This window comes from Tinamus guttatus, unplaced genomic scaffold (genome assembly GCF_059628265.1).
Source record: "Tinamus guttatus ecotype Peru unplaced genomic scaffold, ASM5962826v1 Tinamus_guttatus_pri_ptg000592l, whole genome shotgun sequence".
In the NCBI taxonomy this organism is placed as follows: domain Eukaryota; kingdom Metazoa; phylum Chordata; class Aves; order Tinamiformes; family Tinamidae; genus Tinamus; species Tinamus guttatus.
Window position 1 is genome coordinate 434,260 of NW_028289126.1, and position 16,852 is coordinate 451,111.

Genomic DNA, 16,852 nt, shown 5'->3' on the forward strand with positions numbered 1-16,852 from the left:
AGAGGGATGTGGGGCTGCTGGAGAGAGTCCACCGCAGGGCCACAAGGATGATCAGGGGCCTGGAACATCTGCCCTATGAGGAGAGGCTGAGGGAGCTGGGCCTGTTCAGCCTGGAGAAGAGAAGGCTGAGAGGGGACCTGAGCAGTGTCTAGAAGTACCTCAAGGGAGGCAGTGAGGAGGATGGTGCTGGTCTCTTTTCATTGGTGGCCCCCAACAGAACTAGAGGAAACGGCTGGAAACTGAAACCTCAAAAGTTCCACAGGAGCTTAAGGAAAAATTTCTTACCAGTGAGGGTGCCAGAGCACTGGAACAGGCTGCCCAGAGAGGTTGTGGAGTCTCCTTCTCCGGAGATCTTCAAAACCCGCTTGGACGCAGTCCTGTGCCACGTGCTCTAGGTGACCCTGCGTGTGCAGGGGGGTTGGACTAGATGATTTCTAGAGGCCTCTTCCAGCCTTAATGGTTATATGATTCTGTGATACTGTAAAAAGTAAAGTCGTAATAATTTTTTCCAGAGCCCTGCCAAAATCCCTCAAAATAATCAGTGCTCTCCAGTTTGGTCAATTAGATCAATTCCTATCAATTAGGTACTTGCTGGTGAAAACAACTAACTCATTAACTTCTTATTACATCTGTAAAGATAGAAGGGAGGTGCAGTATCTACACAGAGGGAAGAGTAGAGAAATCTTTCCATAGGAAACAGCTATTTTGAAAAGCTTTGAGGAAAGCAGGTGACTGTGTGTCCTGATCTCCAGGGCAGATCCCTTCAGGCTGGTGAAGCCACAATACCCTTGTCTGCAAAGTTAATACTAAGATATATTAGAATGAATATAAACTCACGCCCCAGGAACTATTTAAATTGCACTGAGGGACAGTTCAACAGCTACAGCTGAGAGAAGCTGCACAGAATCATACAACCGTTTTGATTTGTTCCTTCCTCCCAGCTCGCATGCTGACACTCAGCAGCCAAACTTCCCTCTGGTGAAATGGGCCTTAAAGGATTCCCTGCAACCATGAGGACTTGCTTCAGGGAATCTAGTGCTTCCCTAGTTTCACACACAGACTGAGAATTGATGGTTTTGGAGAAAGAAGAAGAGGTGGTCAGTGCTTGCATTCTGCATGACTTTTCATTGGGAAGCGTTTTTTCCCTGTTTTTTTCCACGGGGACACTCTGCTGTCTGGTTCAGCAGTTACGAAGTTGGAACACAGAGTAAAAATTAGAGCCTTTTCTCCATGAGAAAGTGAATATGGCCTGGAGCAGCAGACAGGGAGTGAGCTGTGGGACACTGGATCTGACCACTTAGGTTTCCGAGAAGTACAACAGAATTCTCCTGTGACTTTGCTCTGTCAGTGGCCTTTGGAACAGCCCCCAGGAGCCTCTTGAAGTCAAACTAGCCGACAAACTGCTGGCAAACTCAAGCCAGTTGTGGGAGAGAATGGGGTAAGTTAATACTGTTACCATCTCCTACACCAGAGCTCAAGTTGCATGAAAATTCATGAGACGTTCAGCTCTGCCCAAGAGTCCTGATTAAGTTATGATTCATCTTCAAGCATTTTTTTCCATTTCATATACGTATTTTCTTTATAGCATCAATATACTTGAATGACAGGCAGAGCTTAAGACAACTGAAGAGAAGGTTTAAACCCAACTGCGTATTTTATAAAAGAATCCTCCACCTCAATCCAGAAATCAAAAATGCACAAGCCAAAATGAACTTCAGCACAAGGAGTTAAAATTACGTGAATTATGATGTGAAATACAAATACAAGCACCAAAGGGACCTGTAAGAGGTGATTAGTTTTATAAGATTGTCCAACAGCTATATTTTATGACTAGTAAAATGTTACATCTCTAAGTTTTCTTTGCATTAATGATCCTGTAAGAAAAGCTGTTATGTTACATACTTTGCAGTGTCTCAGTAAACTTTACTCTTCCACTATTAGCTCAAAAGTACTTAAATGTTCACTGTGTTTGAAGTTTCTTATTTGATCCCCATATTAGCACATATACCGTGTTCACATGGCAAACTAGATTACATTCATTTTCATTCTGACCACAAATACAGTCAGACAGCAGATAGACAAAAGAATATATCAATTTAATTGAAAGTCATCTTCATCAGAGTGCACCATCTGGTAAGAGTAAAAATGCCTAAAAGCTTTTCACTGTTCAAGCTTATTTTGCATCACTTTATACCTATCTTTACTAATATTGTTCTCTTGAGCAGCCAGCTATTACAGAGGGCTTGGGAAAGCCATTAAAATTAAAGGTTTGTTTGCAATTTTATTTGCAGATCACTTTACAAACAATTGAGTATTTATTACCTAATTATAAAAAGTTTTTTTATGTTGAAAGTGAACTTTGAAAGCCTTTTCCTGAGGGAACACTTCCAAGTTGTATTTATTTTCAAATGAAGTCATCACCGCAGAATTTGCCCAAATTTGAAGAACTTTGAGTGCGACTTGTACCATGGCTGGTTAGCATTCTCCTGAAGCTTTCCATACACTTGTAAAGGATTTATTTCCTACCTGAGTCTCATTCTGATTCTATGGCCGAGCATTTTTCTTTTCTTTATATATTTTTATGTATATTTTTATATTTTTATTTGGCCTAAATGCATGTTGGTATGGTTCATTAGGTTCCTGATAAAAAGCAGAGGCCACAAAGCAGAGAGAAGTCTGGCTCTTTGCTCTTGACATTGGTATTTTTTGAGATAATTTCTCTCTCTACAAGTGGACTCCTCAGTGTGACAACCCTTTCGCTTTTCAATATTCACTTTTCTTCCACCCTGATAATGAAGCTGCTCTATCTGCTGCCCCCAGCTCCTCGCAGCAGCAGGGGCCCTGCCTGGAGCCTACACAGGAGCACAAATCTTTGCAGGTACCAGAAACCCCAGGAGGGTCCTAAACATCTGGGAGGTGATGTGGGAGGTGTATGACTGGTGGGCAAAGAAGCACCAGAAAAAAAAAATAAAGAGAATTTCAAAATCTGTTCTTTAGAGGCCTCAGGACTCCAAAAAGTCAGCTGGCAGATGGAAGCCTGGAGAGAAAGCTAACAGACTGCCTGGAAACGCAGAAAGAGCAGCGCAGGAACTTGATTCCCTATAAAGCCAGTGGAATTCACTGGAATACCAGTCCTGCTCCTCGCAGGTGTCTGCCCACACTCCCAGCTCCCACATCGCTAAAATAGGCAGCCCTTCCTCTGGAGCTACTGATGCTGGGCACGCAGAACCTGTCACTTGCGCAGGCCGCGAAGCGAGGGGCGCAGCGAGGGTATGATGCTGAGCGCCCGCAGGACTGCTCCTCATCCAGCACCACGTGGAAACGGGGCTCCTTCACATGATTCCTTCTCCATTCAACCCCTGCTCTGCTTTGATTTTAAACCAGAAAACAGAAAAAAGCTGCTTTCACTCCCCCAAACATACAGTACATGCTTCCTATTTGTTCCTTGAATATGTGTTTAAATTGATAGTTGTGCCCAACTCCATTTTTCCAGCATTATCTCAGAGTCTTTTTTTTTCTTTTGGCAGCACATGGCAAAGCTTTCAAACGCTATCTGCGCACTTAAAAGAAAGAAAAAAAAACCCAAACCCTTGACTGTGCTGGGTTTCATGCTCTCTGTAAGGCATTGGATGTATCAGCATGCTTGAGATGCAAAAAAAGGAAGAGGCCTGTCTTTGTCTGGCCAGTTTTGCATACAGTGTAACTAGGCCTGGACTTAACTATTTTATACAGACTGTTTCCCATTTGTGGTGGGAAGTAGAGCACATGGGCAAGTAGCAGATGTTTTCCTTTAGTCCTCCATATGGGTGCCCAATATGTGAAAATGATTTTCTGGCAGGAGGTGTTGGGGGGGGGCTGTGGTTCCTTTTGCGCTCTACGTGCCCCTCAGATTTCCTGGGGCTCTCTTTTTCTCCTCAAGATCAGAATTCAGTCTCTGTGTGGAAACGTGAGAACACACTATCACCCCGCACAGGTTTCAATTTGGGCAATCAGTATCTCCAACTCTAGAGATTTGCACTAACACAGAGATTTGCTCTGAGCATGCAAAGGATCATCCCAACTGTCAAACTCTTCCATGGCTCGTTAAGAAAAATGAAACATATTTTAAAGTATTTTTAAATTAAAATTAAATTTAAAAGATATTTTAAGTATTTTTAAACATCCTTTCTGGGATTGTTCCTGGACCCGTTTCATTAAATAGTTAAATTGGGATGCAAATGCTGCATTTCTTCAGTTAGTTACAGGGGTTCACAGCCTAACTGCTCCATATCACTCCTTTTTATGATTCGGGGCAGGTGGTATGTGCGGTTTTGCCAGGTAGGGAACTTTATAAAGCACAGTACTAGCTGCATCCAGGAGTAACTTTCTTCTACCAGTCAGACCAAGCTGTGAATTACGGAGCTAGACGGAAACAGGGACTTCTACTGACAACTGTCACCTCTCACACAATAGTTTCTGCTGCTAAGAAGAGAAAGAGTTTCTGAGAATCTTTCTGATTAAATTTTCAAGGCATCTTAGGCAGAGGTACTATTTATTTCCCACTGTAATAATGGCATTGTGCGATCTGGAGGTAGGAGGAAAACATAAATATGTCATCTTTGTACTCCAAGTTTGCCCTGATTTGTTGATCAAACCATGAGAAGGTTCAAAAGAAGATCTAGTCCAAACAATCTGATTCCTGAAATTAAATTTTGATTCTAACCTTCATTAGTCAGTAAATGCAAAAAAGGAGGGCCCCAAAAGGGGCTTTTAGCCTATTGCTAAAGGAAGAGAGACAACAGATACTGAAATGGGTTTCATCTTTCAGCTGCAACCTAAGAATAAAGCTTCTAAGTGCACAGCTTCACCAAAACTCTTGAGGTGGTAACAGCTACTTGTAACAGGCGCCACTTAAATTCCCACCTAGGTTATGGCATTGAGCCCACTTAGGTATTTCCTTCCAGTCTGGGGCAGGGGCAGCACCCTGTTGCTGTTGTATGTCGATTTGTAGCACAAATCTGCAGTTCCCACTTGAGCAGCAGCTGGAAATCTCAGCGACTCCTCAGTAACTGGTAAGGAGCTTTGGAATTCCTATCACTGCCACCCTCATGATAGCATTCCTCCCTGATACCCTTGTTTACCTGCTCTTGGTTACCCCACGGCATATTATGAGCAAAAACTTAGGTGAATTGCTTCACGTTTCCTTCACAGAAAAGTTGACTGCGCCATAGTGAAAATGCCATGCGTAGAAGAATGATAAATATGCAAGAGATGAGTGTTCACTCGATTACCTTATGCCCCCGCTACCACTGCGGATGCTTTTTTTGACTTTCAAGTAAGGAAAGTGCCATGAGTGAGTAACAAACAAAACCTTTTGGCCTAGGAACACAGCGTGTCAACTGCATGGGGTCTGAAGCTACCTGTATCACTGACTCTGGTGACATCTACTCAAATCCAATGAATTCATAGCTGCTGACCACAAGCTTTTGTAAATTAAGCCTTTGGAATAGCTATCCCAGCTCATCCACAGATGCCAAAAGGGCACATGAAATACCCCAAGCTATTTCAGTCTTAGCAGAGAAGGTGTTAAATAACACATTTTGCTGTTTAACTCAAACTTACCCTCCACTCCTTTAAAGAAGAATCTTCCTTAGAAGAATTTTATAAGATTTCTAAAATCTCACAAAAACACCTCTGAGAGCTACCAAAGGAGGTGCAAGGGGTTAATGAAATGTACTTAATTTTATAGACTGAGAATACAATTATGGCATTTTAGATCACAAGCAAACATTATTATATCGGCTTCCTAGCACTCTTTACAGCAGTAAAGCGTTTAGTACAACTACGACCCGCAGTCCATGCTCGGTGGAGTTCAGACACACAAAGTTTTTAGCCTGCAGGATGTATCAGCACCTCAGTGCGACAGCATCTTCCACAGAACCAGCTGAGCCGTGTTGGGACTTCCTGGCTGTACAGAAGTGAGGCCCCAATGGCAATAAAGTCACTTTGGACACATCGCTGAAGACAACAAACATCTACTAAAGACAGGAATTAACAATCTTTTGCCAATGCTATAGCTTTTTTTTCCCTAAGAGATACTCATAAAAATACTGATAAATATTGCAGATGAATTAAGGGTGAAAGGTTTTGTGCTTTACTGTGGTTTGTACCCAAAATCTAAACATTTTAATACTCTGTTTACTGCAACACTGGATGGATTAAACAGAATTTATATGGCATTTGTGCTTGACAAAAGCCTAAGGCATAAAATTCAAAACAGAAAATATTTTTCCATGCCACATATATATGAAACATAGAATTTGCTACTTTGCTGATTTGCTAATTAAGATATGAGAATTGCAATTGACATGAGAGGAGGAAGTTAGAAGAAAATATGAAGAAAGAAAAGAAGAATGGTGGAATGAGAAGAGAAGATGATGGGAAATCTGGAGACAGCATAGAATTTGACCAAGATGGATCACTTTGGCAAAACCCTATACTAATTTATTTTCTTCTTAAGAACTGCAGTATTGTAGTTTATGTATATATGCATTTATCCATACAGTTATTTATTACCTCCAAGCTGACAAGGAGTTACTTACTGGCACCACGTTTTCTTTGTGGAAAACAAATGCTGCAAACAGGGTGTAAATCGACTTTCCCTCCTGCTACCAATAGCCTGCATTCACCCCTCCTTTCTCAGGCTGTGTTGTTGAACCTCTCAAGCCGCTTTACCTACCAGCTGTGTAATTCTGCAAATGCAGCTTTGATCTTCTTCACCGAATTATCCACTTCCTCTTTGATCATCATGCGGTATCTGGTCAGAGAAACAGTGCAGCGCTGCAAATCTTTCAGTGATTTTTCAATGTTTGGTCCTAAAATCGAAACCAAAAATAACGCAAAAGTCAGAAAGATGATTTTAGCTATTCTAAATGAGGGAGGGGGAATACTTAAAACATACTACTTGCCCACATTAGACTAAAGTAGTTATCTTCTCAAAACCCACAAACCCATTTTTGTCAAAGTTTTTCTATGGTGCTGCTCATTTTCTAAACGTGCATATTCAAACTCATTCCCCAAATCAAATAGAATTCACGATTCATTTTAAATTGCACTTTAAGTCAACCGTTGATTACCCTGCTCAATTTTGTTATGCTGAATACAATTCTACTCTCACTTTCTGGCACATCACTTCCCCCTTATGTATTCACTTTTCCGGAGGCATCAGCTGTCTGACCACCTCTCTACACAGAGGCTGAACGAAGAGATCTTCTTTACCTCTTTTTTTAACTGAATCATCTGGCTTTGTTTCAAGGTGGTTTGTAGAGTTGGATGGTTTAACCGAGGAAGTTTTTGACTTTGGCCTGCCTGGGTTACACTGAAGTTGAACTGATGACTGAGGAGGCTCGCATTGTTCTACTCCGTTTATTGACTTTGGGGTTAATTCCATGGATATTCTCTGCTGTTCTTGTTCTTTATCTGCAAGAAAACAAAGTTGGAAAACAGGGAGTTAGAAGCTTTAGAAAGATTTCATGCCTTGTTGTTGAATCTGAATGACTTGATGTTTATATACCGGAGCACTAGTTTTTCTCTTGCTGGCACACATTCTGCAGAATGTTTGAAAGCAGTGCCGAAAAAAAATAAAAATATTTTGGTGATTTCACACCAATCTGAACACATCTATATTTTAACAGTCTAAAAAGAAAAGACTTTTCTATCCCGGTATGGTAAAAATATCTCATTGCACAGACATCATCTTCATCAAAGCGTATCCATCACTTGAAATCTTTGCTTGTCTATCAGAGGACAGAACTAGAGAGAAGAAGATTGCTATGGAATGTAAGAGATTTTAACGTTTGATAAAAAATACGACACAAACATTGAACGTTTAATCAATATTAAAAATGTTTATTAAACATTCTTAGCAGAAAGATTTATCCTGTTTTGACTACATAGAGCTAAATTAAAAGAAGCTGTTAAGCTGGAGCAAGCAGGAAATAAAGCAATGTAAGAAGATTAAGCTCCTTCCTTCCAAAGGGATTCACAGAGATGCCACCATCATCAGACACAAACAGCCAAGAAACGGCTATAAAAGCTGATCTGTAAGGCCAGCTACTGGGAAGGAAAAATGCATAGAAAAGGTTTTGTCGTGTTTACCCATTTTTCTAATCACCGTATTCCCTTTGGCAAATGAACAATAGGTTGTTCTGAAGATGCTGTTTGTGCACCACTGATGCTACATGGTGCCCGTGTCAGCTTAAACCTGCAGGATAGCTCACAAATTGCAATTTATACTGCTGGAACCGAGGGATTCCCCCAGGCTGCTCCAGGAAGTCAAACAGCAACTTGCGAGTGCCTTGACTGGCCTCTAGGACAGGCAAAAAGTAATTTTTTCTGTTTCCTTTGCAAGCACGTAAGGTCAGAGGAATGAAGAGGAGCATTAGTGCCCACATTTCTAGAAGAGCATCACATACAGCAAAAATAAGAGTATTCTGAATGCTGAAAACATTTTGGTTGTTCACGGAGAGGTAATAGGTGGGCCTGCAGACAAAAAAAATGATTTTACACCAAATATTGCTGATTAAAGAAACCTGCATGTCTGTGAAGACAAGAAATACCAGATATGCAGCACTCTGAGTATGTCGAAGCCTGCAATATACATGAGTAGTTAGGGAAGTAGTAGCTAGGAGTCACCTCTGGCAGATTTTTATACTGCTGTACATTTTTTTGGTGGTCTGGAACTTCAGCACTCGACTAGTATTAATGGCTGAATGTTTGTGAGGTCTGCCAGGAATGGAAACAGCCCCCAAAAACTTGTTTTGACTCTCCAGCTGAGCTGGAAACTGTGAACACCTTGACATTCAAAAGCTTTTATATAAAAAGTGAATCTCAAGGAATTCTTTTGCTGGAAAAAAACTGTCTCGAGATAATACCTGGATGATTTTAGCCAGTCCCTCCAACTTCCTAGATATGCAAAAAAAAAACCAAACAAACATTTAGAAAAAGCAGGAACAAAACCACCATCTGATTTGTATCTGCTTTTACCTGAGCCCATGCACTTGCAATAAGGTGGCCAAGTAGTCCTAAGTATGTTTTCCAGGTGTTTATGCTACTTCTTTACCAGATCCTGTGTTGCTGAGAGCCCTAAGAAGGTTAAGCAGTTGATGGCAGACACTCTATTATTACCCCTTAGAAAACACTTCTTTCACATGAAAAACTTGGCCTTTATTAATGCATGGATCCAGTTTGGGGAAACAACAACAAAAAAAAGGCACCTCTAAGAAACCTAACATGACAGCTTGGCATATATATGTATCACATAATATCGAAGAAAAGAATACGTGAATATCAAGCTTTCAGCATGAGTGATAAGAATGCTTTTAACATTATGGAAATGCAGATTTTTTGGCTTATAGCATATTTCTACACATAATAACTGGGAATCTTTGTACCTTCTGTGCAAGGGTGGGAAGAACATCACTGCTCCTCTGCCAAGGCAATAGAAAAGTTGATTCTTAGAAATAAATTTCTTGAAAAATAATTCTGCTGTTTAGCTACTCTGTTTCATGAGCTTTGTATTTAAGCAGCCAGACATTGGCACTACTATCAAAGTCTCCCGAAGCAACAGAGAAGGAAATTTCAAGGGAAGTGTATTTGTTTTTTATTTTATTCTTAAAACACTTATGTACTGCCTAAAACACAAGTAGTAAATGCTAACATAACAGCAGTAAGGCCTCTCTAGCTACTTTGATCCTTTCCCCCCGCTTTGGAAATAATGGCATTCGCATCCTCATCTTGGAAGAACTGTGCAAGAAAACTGTGCCTAGGCATTGATCTACTCATATGGCTTTCTGAAACAGCCACATACATTGTGCAAGTATCTTAATTTTTCTTCTCCCCCTTCTCTCCATGTCCCCCTCCTCCTTTTTTTTCTAATTCTACTTCATGGTGGTAGAAATGCCAAGATCTTTAAATATGTGACCTTGGCTCTTATCAGGAAAAAATACAGACACACTGACCAGTGATTTCTGGGCAGACTGGTGCTGACTGCACAAATGCTGAGCTTCTGTTTTCAAGACCAGTGGCTTCCAACTTTTCATTGGCAGAATTACTGCAGGAGTTATCCTTAGAGCGCCTGTTCAGATGGCAGCCATGTATTCCCTGGGGCTCCCGAGTTGCCTTCTCAGGTCCAACATTCTTATCTTTAGGATCTTTATTGCCTTGGAGCTGTTTAGATTTGCTTCTTTTTCTCCTGTTGTTCTGAATAGAGATATATCACAAGAACAGAGAGATTACTCTGTGCAGGTCATACCAGTTTAGAATACAATTAGTAAATTGTCCATACCCGTTAGTTTTGAAAAATGCCATAAAAGCCACATCTCTTATAATGCACGTTCCAGGTCAATCTGTACTATGTAATACCTTGTATCTGTTCAGCTGAATGTATATAAATGGTTTCAAATCAAAGCTGAAGACCCAAACTGGTCTTCTCCTTTCTCGCATGCGGAATATTTACATTTCAGAATGGTGACGGAGTCTGTGCTAAAAGGATGTTCAAAAAATCTGCAATCGTCTTGGACAAGCAATTCGCAACCATGAAAGGTTGGGAGATAAACAGCATAAAAATATCCCAGATAGCTACTGAAAATGCCTGACTTGACAGTGTCGCTAATAGATGATTCCTATGCACAGATTAGTCCTATGGCAGCAAAAGCTCTTCCTGCTCTAAGTGGCTGGGGCTAGCCAGGACACAACTGCATATTCCATGTTTCCGCAGCGTCCGTGTGCTGCTTTGAGATTCATTCTGTACTTGCCCAAAGCCTGCACATCTCTCCCTCCCCGCTACCGCACATTCTCGGAGAAATTCCCTCATGTAGAACACTAGGGAAACACCAACAAAAGAACAAGATTAAAAATAACATACATGCTGGGTTTCAGGTCCTCTGAATACAGGTGGGGATCGAGTTACTTATGCAGCAAATGCAGACAAAGCAGAGGAAAATAATACTCCTGGAGTACTAGGGACAGCTGAAAAGTGGTCTTAATGCTTTGATTCCCAACAGTAAGTCCTTACCTTCTTTTTCCCTGTCATATTCCATTCTTTTAGAACCTGAATTGCACTACCTAGAGGGAAAAAAAAAAAAGAAAAAAAAAAGAAACATTTAACAAATGATCAGCTATGAAAAGAAACAAGTGTATTCAGGAACCGTTTCTAGTTTGTGGCTGGGAAGCTTTTCCATTTGTTATTGTGAGTTCTCTGGTCCTAGGAAAACAAACAGATCACTGCTGGCTGTCTCCTTTTCTTTGTTTCACTTTTATTAATCTGATTCCAAGGTGCCTAATTTTAAACACATGAATTTCTAATCTGTGTGTAAGTGCATCTGATAGTTACATTTAGATACATACATAGCTACCTCAAAGGTTACATTATCTTTTGGCAACACCATGTTTCAAAATGGAGAAACAAATCTACACATATGCTGCCCATTTCACTCCATGCTGATTAACCTAAGTGATTTCACATGACAGTTTTATTAATCATTTTCAAAGTAGTATCTGACACTTTTGTGTTGGCTAGTGTTGTCTTAGCTTTGCTTCTCGTAACTTCTGCATGAATATTGTGCACATTGAGGGTTATTTTAGGCATTTCTCACATCCAAATCAAAGTTTCCTGCCGTTGGAAAAGCACTTTCTGAGCAAGTCCTGAACCCATTACCCAACCCACCAAGATATTTTATTGAACACAGCCACAAAACAGCCTGGACAGACCCCCTGTATCTGTTCAAATAGGTAAATGCTCATACAGCAATTTTAAGAGCTTTTTAAACTCAGGCTTTATCCATAAGAGAAGCAGCACTTATAGACGACTCTAGATACAAAGCAAGATAAGAACTGATGCCAGAAAACTGATTTTGGGCATCTTCAGCTGTTCTTTGAATTCAACATGCACTAATTCTGTCTGAGAGAGGTATTAGATGCTTTTCATCAGAGGCAGCATGTTCTCTACAACTGTGCAATACTTCCACCTTGGCAACTTTGTGCCTCTTGCGGACAGATTCTTTAAGTGCTATATTCACACTGCTCACAGGGGCATCTGAATAGATGCACTTCTGTCCGCATGTCAGTTCACTCAAGTAGCACTTGAATAACTCAGCTTTTGTCTTTCAAATAAGGGTACTCTGTTTCAAGATGGTGATAAACACTGGCTGCTTTCAAATTCGTACTTTCAGAGACTATTTAAAGACTACTTAGGACTACTTAATAAAAGGCATAATGATCATAAACTGTCTCAGTTCAGATGAAGCCCATCTGAACCCAGATTACAGCAGCTGCTTTTTCTTCAAAGCTTTGCTTCACACTTGCAAGATTTCCTCCGAAACTTTGTCTTTTACTCATAGCGGGAGATGGCACCAGCTACAAAAGCCCTTTCCCCACCGCAGGCCCGAGTTACTCCTCAATTCTGAGCGCGCAGCAGAAACGTTTTCACTTGGTGATTTCATTCTGAGACATCAGTGCCTTTTGTCTTCAAGCCACAAATCTGCAGCCAAACACACGATGAACAAGAACAGCGGGTGAGGAGAAGAGAACAGGTAGGGCTGGCATCATGCCGAGTGGCACCGCTGTATGAAGCAGCATGAGACCGACCGCACAATTCAGTAAAGGAGAAAAGCCATGTCTACCACTGCAGCAGAGCACCAAGTACCAAGAATGCCTGAAACCCCGACGCTTCTGGCCTTTACACTTCGGCTAAAACACAGGGTAGTGACAATGACCCCGAGCTACAAGAAAACTGAGATACAGAAACAGGAGGCCGCTGGTCCACTCCAGCCGAGCATCTCCGCTGCGGCTCCTGCTCAGTGAGTTTTCTCTTCTGGGAAATGTAAGCAGCTTGGGAAATGCTCTGAAATGGTGGAACAAGTGTTTCGTGGAGCCAGGAGCAGCTTTGAGCTTCTGAAACACCTGTTCCTTTTTAACAATGCAGGAGGTGCCTGTGACATTTGAGGAGGGCAGGAGAATAGCAGGAAAAATGGGACGTCTCATACAATTATGGGAGCCATCACATTGAAAATAACTCATTGTGCATAAAATGAGGAATAGTGGCTCAAGACAAAATAAATTGAATCAAATGAACATACTGAATAACCACGCAACAACCCTCTGCTCTCCAGGACATACACAACAGGAAGAGATGGATGGGTTTTGTAGGAAGACATCGACGGGTTTTGCACATCCTCGCCTTCGGCTGCCTTGTGGTTCACTGCGGGAGCTGGGGTTGTTTAGCGTGGAGAGGAAGAGGCTCCGGAGAGACCTTACGGCTCTCTACAACTATCTGGAAGGAGGCTGTAGTGAGGCGGGGAGGTTCGATCTCTTCTCCAGAACAACTACAGGTAGGACAAGAGGAAATGGCCTCACGTTGCGTCAGGAGAGGTTCAGGTCAGACATTAGGAAGAATTCCTACACGGAAAGGGCAGTCAAGCACTGAAGAGGCTGCCCAGGGCAGTGGTGGAGTCACCGTCCCTGGCATTGTTGAAGAACCGTGTGGACGAGGCACTCGGGGACATGGTTTAGCAGGATGGTGTTGAAGAGCTTGCGCTTGGACTCGATGATCTTGGAGGTCTTTTCCAACCATAACAATTCTATGATTTTATGAAAATGACATTGTTGCAATTAGATGCAATCCATGTATCACCTTTTCCTCATTGTATGGGCATACGTAAACTCTAATTTCAATAAATCGATCAGAATAAACAGTTCAATAAAATCTGCTTGTCTCTGCAGATTTCTGAATAAAAAAGCACCATAATGATTTCACTGAACAACTCAAGACGAACTTGTAAATATAGGTCAGTTTGCTCACATCTGCTTTTAGCATATCACTGTGTAATTTGTAATACATGATGACGCTTCTTGTATGATTTATCTCAGTGAGTTAATTCAAAAAAAAAAGCAAAAAAGAAATAAAATAGATATGAAAGAAGCCACTCAGTGATTCTAAGTTTCATGCTGTCTCTACAGCCTGATGGTACTGAAAGTAATGATTTCCTCTTTAATATATCCAGAGCTTTTGAGACCACTGAACATCTAGTACATTTAAAATTACTCCAAGAAGAGTTTGATAGGATTTCCTCCTGATATACCATTATTTCTGCATACAGAATTCTTATAGATCTTGATGAAAGTTCAAAATTCTTGCCATTATATGTTCAACAAAAAAGCATTGCTTAAATACAAGTGACCTTTCTTACAGATAGTCTCATGATGGAAAAATGCAAAGCCAGCTACAGACTTAGAGAGATTCAAATGTCGATGGAGTCTTAGTTCTGCCATCACAGGGGTGAAGGCTATTTGCAAAACTCACATAGAGGTTTGAATGTCAATACACACACTAAGTTCAAAGGTTTAGTGGCTTGGTTATCTGCTTTAGAACTATCCTCAATTTTTAACAGTTATTTTCTCTTCAATAATGAATCTTACTGTGACAAATCTGGAGTATTAGCTTTTGCGCAGAATAGATGAAGGCAGATATTCTCTGCATCAATAACGGTAACAAAAACAGCAAAGTCAGAGAGCAGATAAATAGCCAGGTCAATCTTATACTGTGAAGAAGCAAAGATGCAGACAGAAGTTACAAAAAAATGAACAGGCAAAGTGTCACAATCACCTGAATTTCAATTGAACAACAGAATACATTTCAAGACGCTAAAGGCAATGAATACATTTATACATAGTGAAATAAATACTTCAAGCTTTAGCGAAAAAGGTACTCACCATCCATAAAAGCTTGAACAGCTTTGTCTACGTTGTTGTCAAACTGCTGCAACACCAAAACTATCTCATTATTGCTTTTGTTTGGGACAATTGATCGGATTGCATTGATCTGGAAGGAAAAAGAAGACAGGTAATAATCTACATGCTTATCACATTCCCACAGATAAAAATGTTATTTCTGTACAAACACATGTTTATATAAATACATATATATACAATATACAGGTATACAACAGGGTATCTGCAGAAAATAGCACCATGCCTCTTTGGCTGACCAATGTAAGTAACAAGCAATTTCTTCCAGAGACCAAATTGGAGAACTGCTAACCAGTAAGTCTGGAGCCAAACCCTCCCCTCAGTCACATCTGGAAAACTAGTTTCACCAAACTGATGAAATTTGTCCCTGTGCTTCTTTCCTGAATGTGTCTATGCCTCCCTGCTGCCATGTGACTCAGTGAGCCACATCAGCAGCAGGAACTTACAGGGAGTGCAGCTGCTTTAGCAAGGCTGTTGTGAGATGCTGCTCCATTAAAGTTTTAACTTGACTGCTGGTCTCTGACAGCTGGAAAAGCTGTCACAGGCTAGGAGAAAAGAGCATTATTTTTAGAAGTCTGCAGAAGCTGAGTCTGCCATTTCAAATCTGTGTGATCAGGAAGCAAAAGTTTGTGTACCAAAGTCCTTAGAAAAAAAATGACACAGCAAGTCAACCATTTCCTTGTGGAAATTCTCCTAATGAATGAGGTGTTATATCTGTACATAGTCTGGCACTCTAGGCATAACTTTCACAGTATGGTATTTACTATTGCTGCTTTGTCTTCAGTATCTGTTGATTTTAAGCACAGTTTTCCTGATGGAATCACGTAGATCGTTTACTTTATTGTGTCGATGTAATATCCAGTGTGTTACTCAGTTAAATGTTAGAAAGACAAACTAGCAAAACACAATGCGAGTACCCCAAAAAGATAAGATGATTCAGGGCCTAGTAGTTCCGAAGCAGTGGAGCTGCTGGCAGGGCATCCAGCATGTATTAACTATTAGAAACTTGTTGCATTGCAAATATTTATTCAGTACCCTTCTTTGCCCACTTTCTGTGGGACTACGCTTCATTACGGTGCATTTTATTTACCACACCATCCTGCAGGAAATGCTAATTTCCATTTTTGAAGCAATCTTTAAACTCCCTGGGAACAGCTAGGAACTGGAGGATAGTCCTGGTGAGGATAGTCCTGGTGCACGTAATGGAGCTGGCTGACCTGCCTGCTGAGGGCCTTCACTCTGCCTTCTTCTAGCAGTGCAATCCAGACCCTGGCCTAAGAGCAATCCTCCTAGCCTGCCTTTATGAAGTCTGCATTGGTGGAGACACCAGAAGGTGATTTAGAACACTGACGTGCTCTAATTTATGACCAAAATGATGTTTTGCTGTAATGTACCCCACTCCTCAGCCACTGTATTTCTCAGTCCTTCATATTACCACAAACCACTCAGTTCAGTGACAGGGGACTCTGATTCATGACACTTGCTGGATTCAGCTGTAGTACAGCAAAAACTGATACCTGCTTCAGCTAAACCCAAGAAGGATCATCAGTTGAAGTGTTGAGCTAAGCTCCTACTCTAAGGGCTCGCGCTCTTGCTGTGTAAGGAAGAACACTGACTTCAGCACAACCTTCAGTACCTCTACTCCAGGCACGAATCCTTCTCCTCGTTGCATTGTCACATTTGCCCTCAACGCATTTCAGGTAGCAGGGCCAGCTTTGGAAAATTCAGGGCCCACCTGTAACTCTGAGGGGCTGGGGTGAGATCTGAGAGTCACGTTGCTTTTCAGCTTCACCAAGGCCCATTCCAGAGTCCTGTCCAATCCCACATCTACGTTCCCATGTTACGGCTGCACAAGGTTTGCACACAAGCAAGGTCTTCAACCCAGCTGCTGGGTCTTGGAGCCTCTGGCGCCCGCAGTGAGCTTCCCAGGTGGAGTGTTTAGACAGGCTGGGGAGCCAACTGCACTGCCGAAAGGCTGGGCTTGCCGGAGCTATCCAAAAAGTGCTGGACTGCCCAAGCTTCTCTCTTCAGCTCCTCCACATGCATGGGGAGCAGGGAGAAGTAAGGA

General features: G+C 41.4%; 1 protein-coding gene across 2 annotated transcripts in view; it reads right to left on the minus strand.

Moving 5' to 3' along the window:
- SPATS2L (spermatogenesis associated serine rich 2 like) overlaps window positions 1-16,852 on the minus strand; it is a 71,411-nt gene that overhangs the window by 13,827 nt on the left and 40,732 nt on the right. The window contains exons 3-7 of one of the 2 annotated variants that reach the window (XM_088534724.1): window positions 14,749-14,857; window positions 11,054-11,103; window positions 9,999-10,239; window positions 7,258-7,452; window positions 6,719-6,854 (exon numbers count right to left, since the gene is read on the minus strand). In XM_088534724.1, coding sequence (XP_088390850.1) covers window positions 6,719-6,854; window positions 7,258-7,452; window positions 9,999-10,239; window positions 11,054-11,103; window positions 14,749-14,857 — 731 coding nt within the window. Of the gene's footprint in view, window positions 1-6,718; window positions 6,855-7,257; window positions 7,459-9,998; window positions 10,240-11,053; window positions 11,104-14,748; window positions 14,858-16,852 lie in introns of both variants that reach the window. The other variant, XM_088534723.1, reaches the window with a different exon arrangement.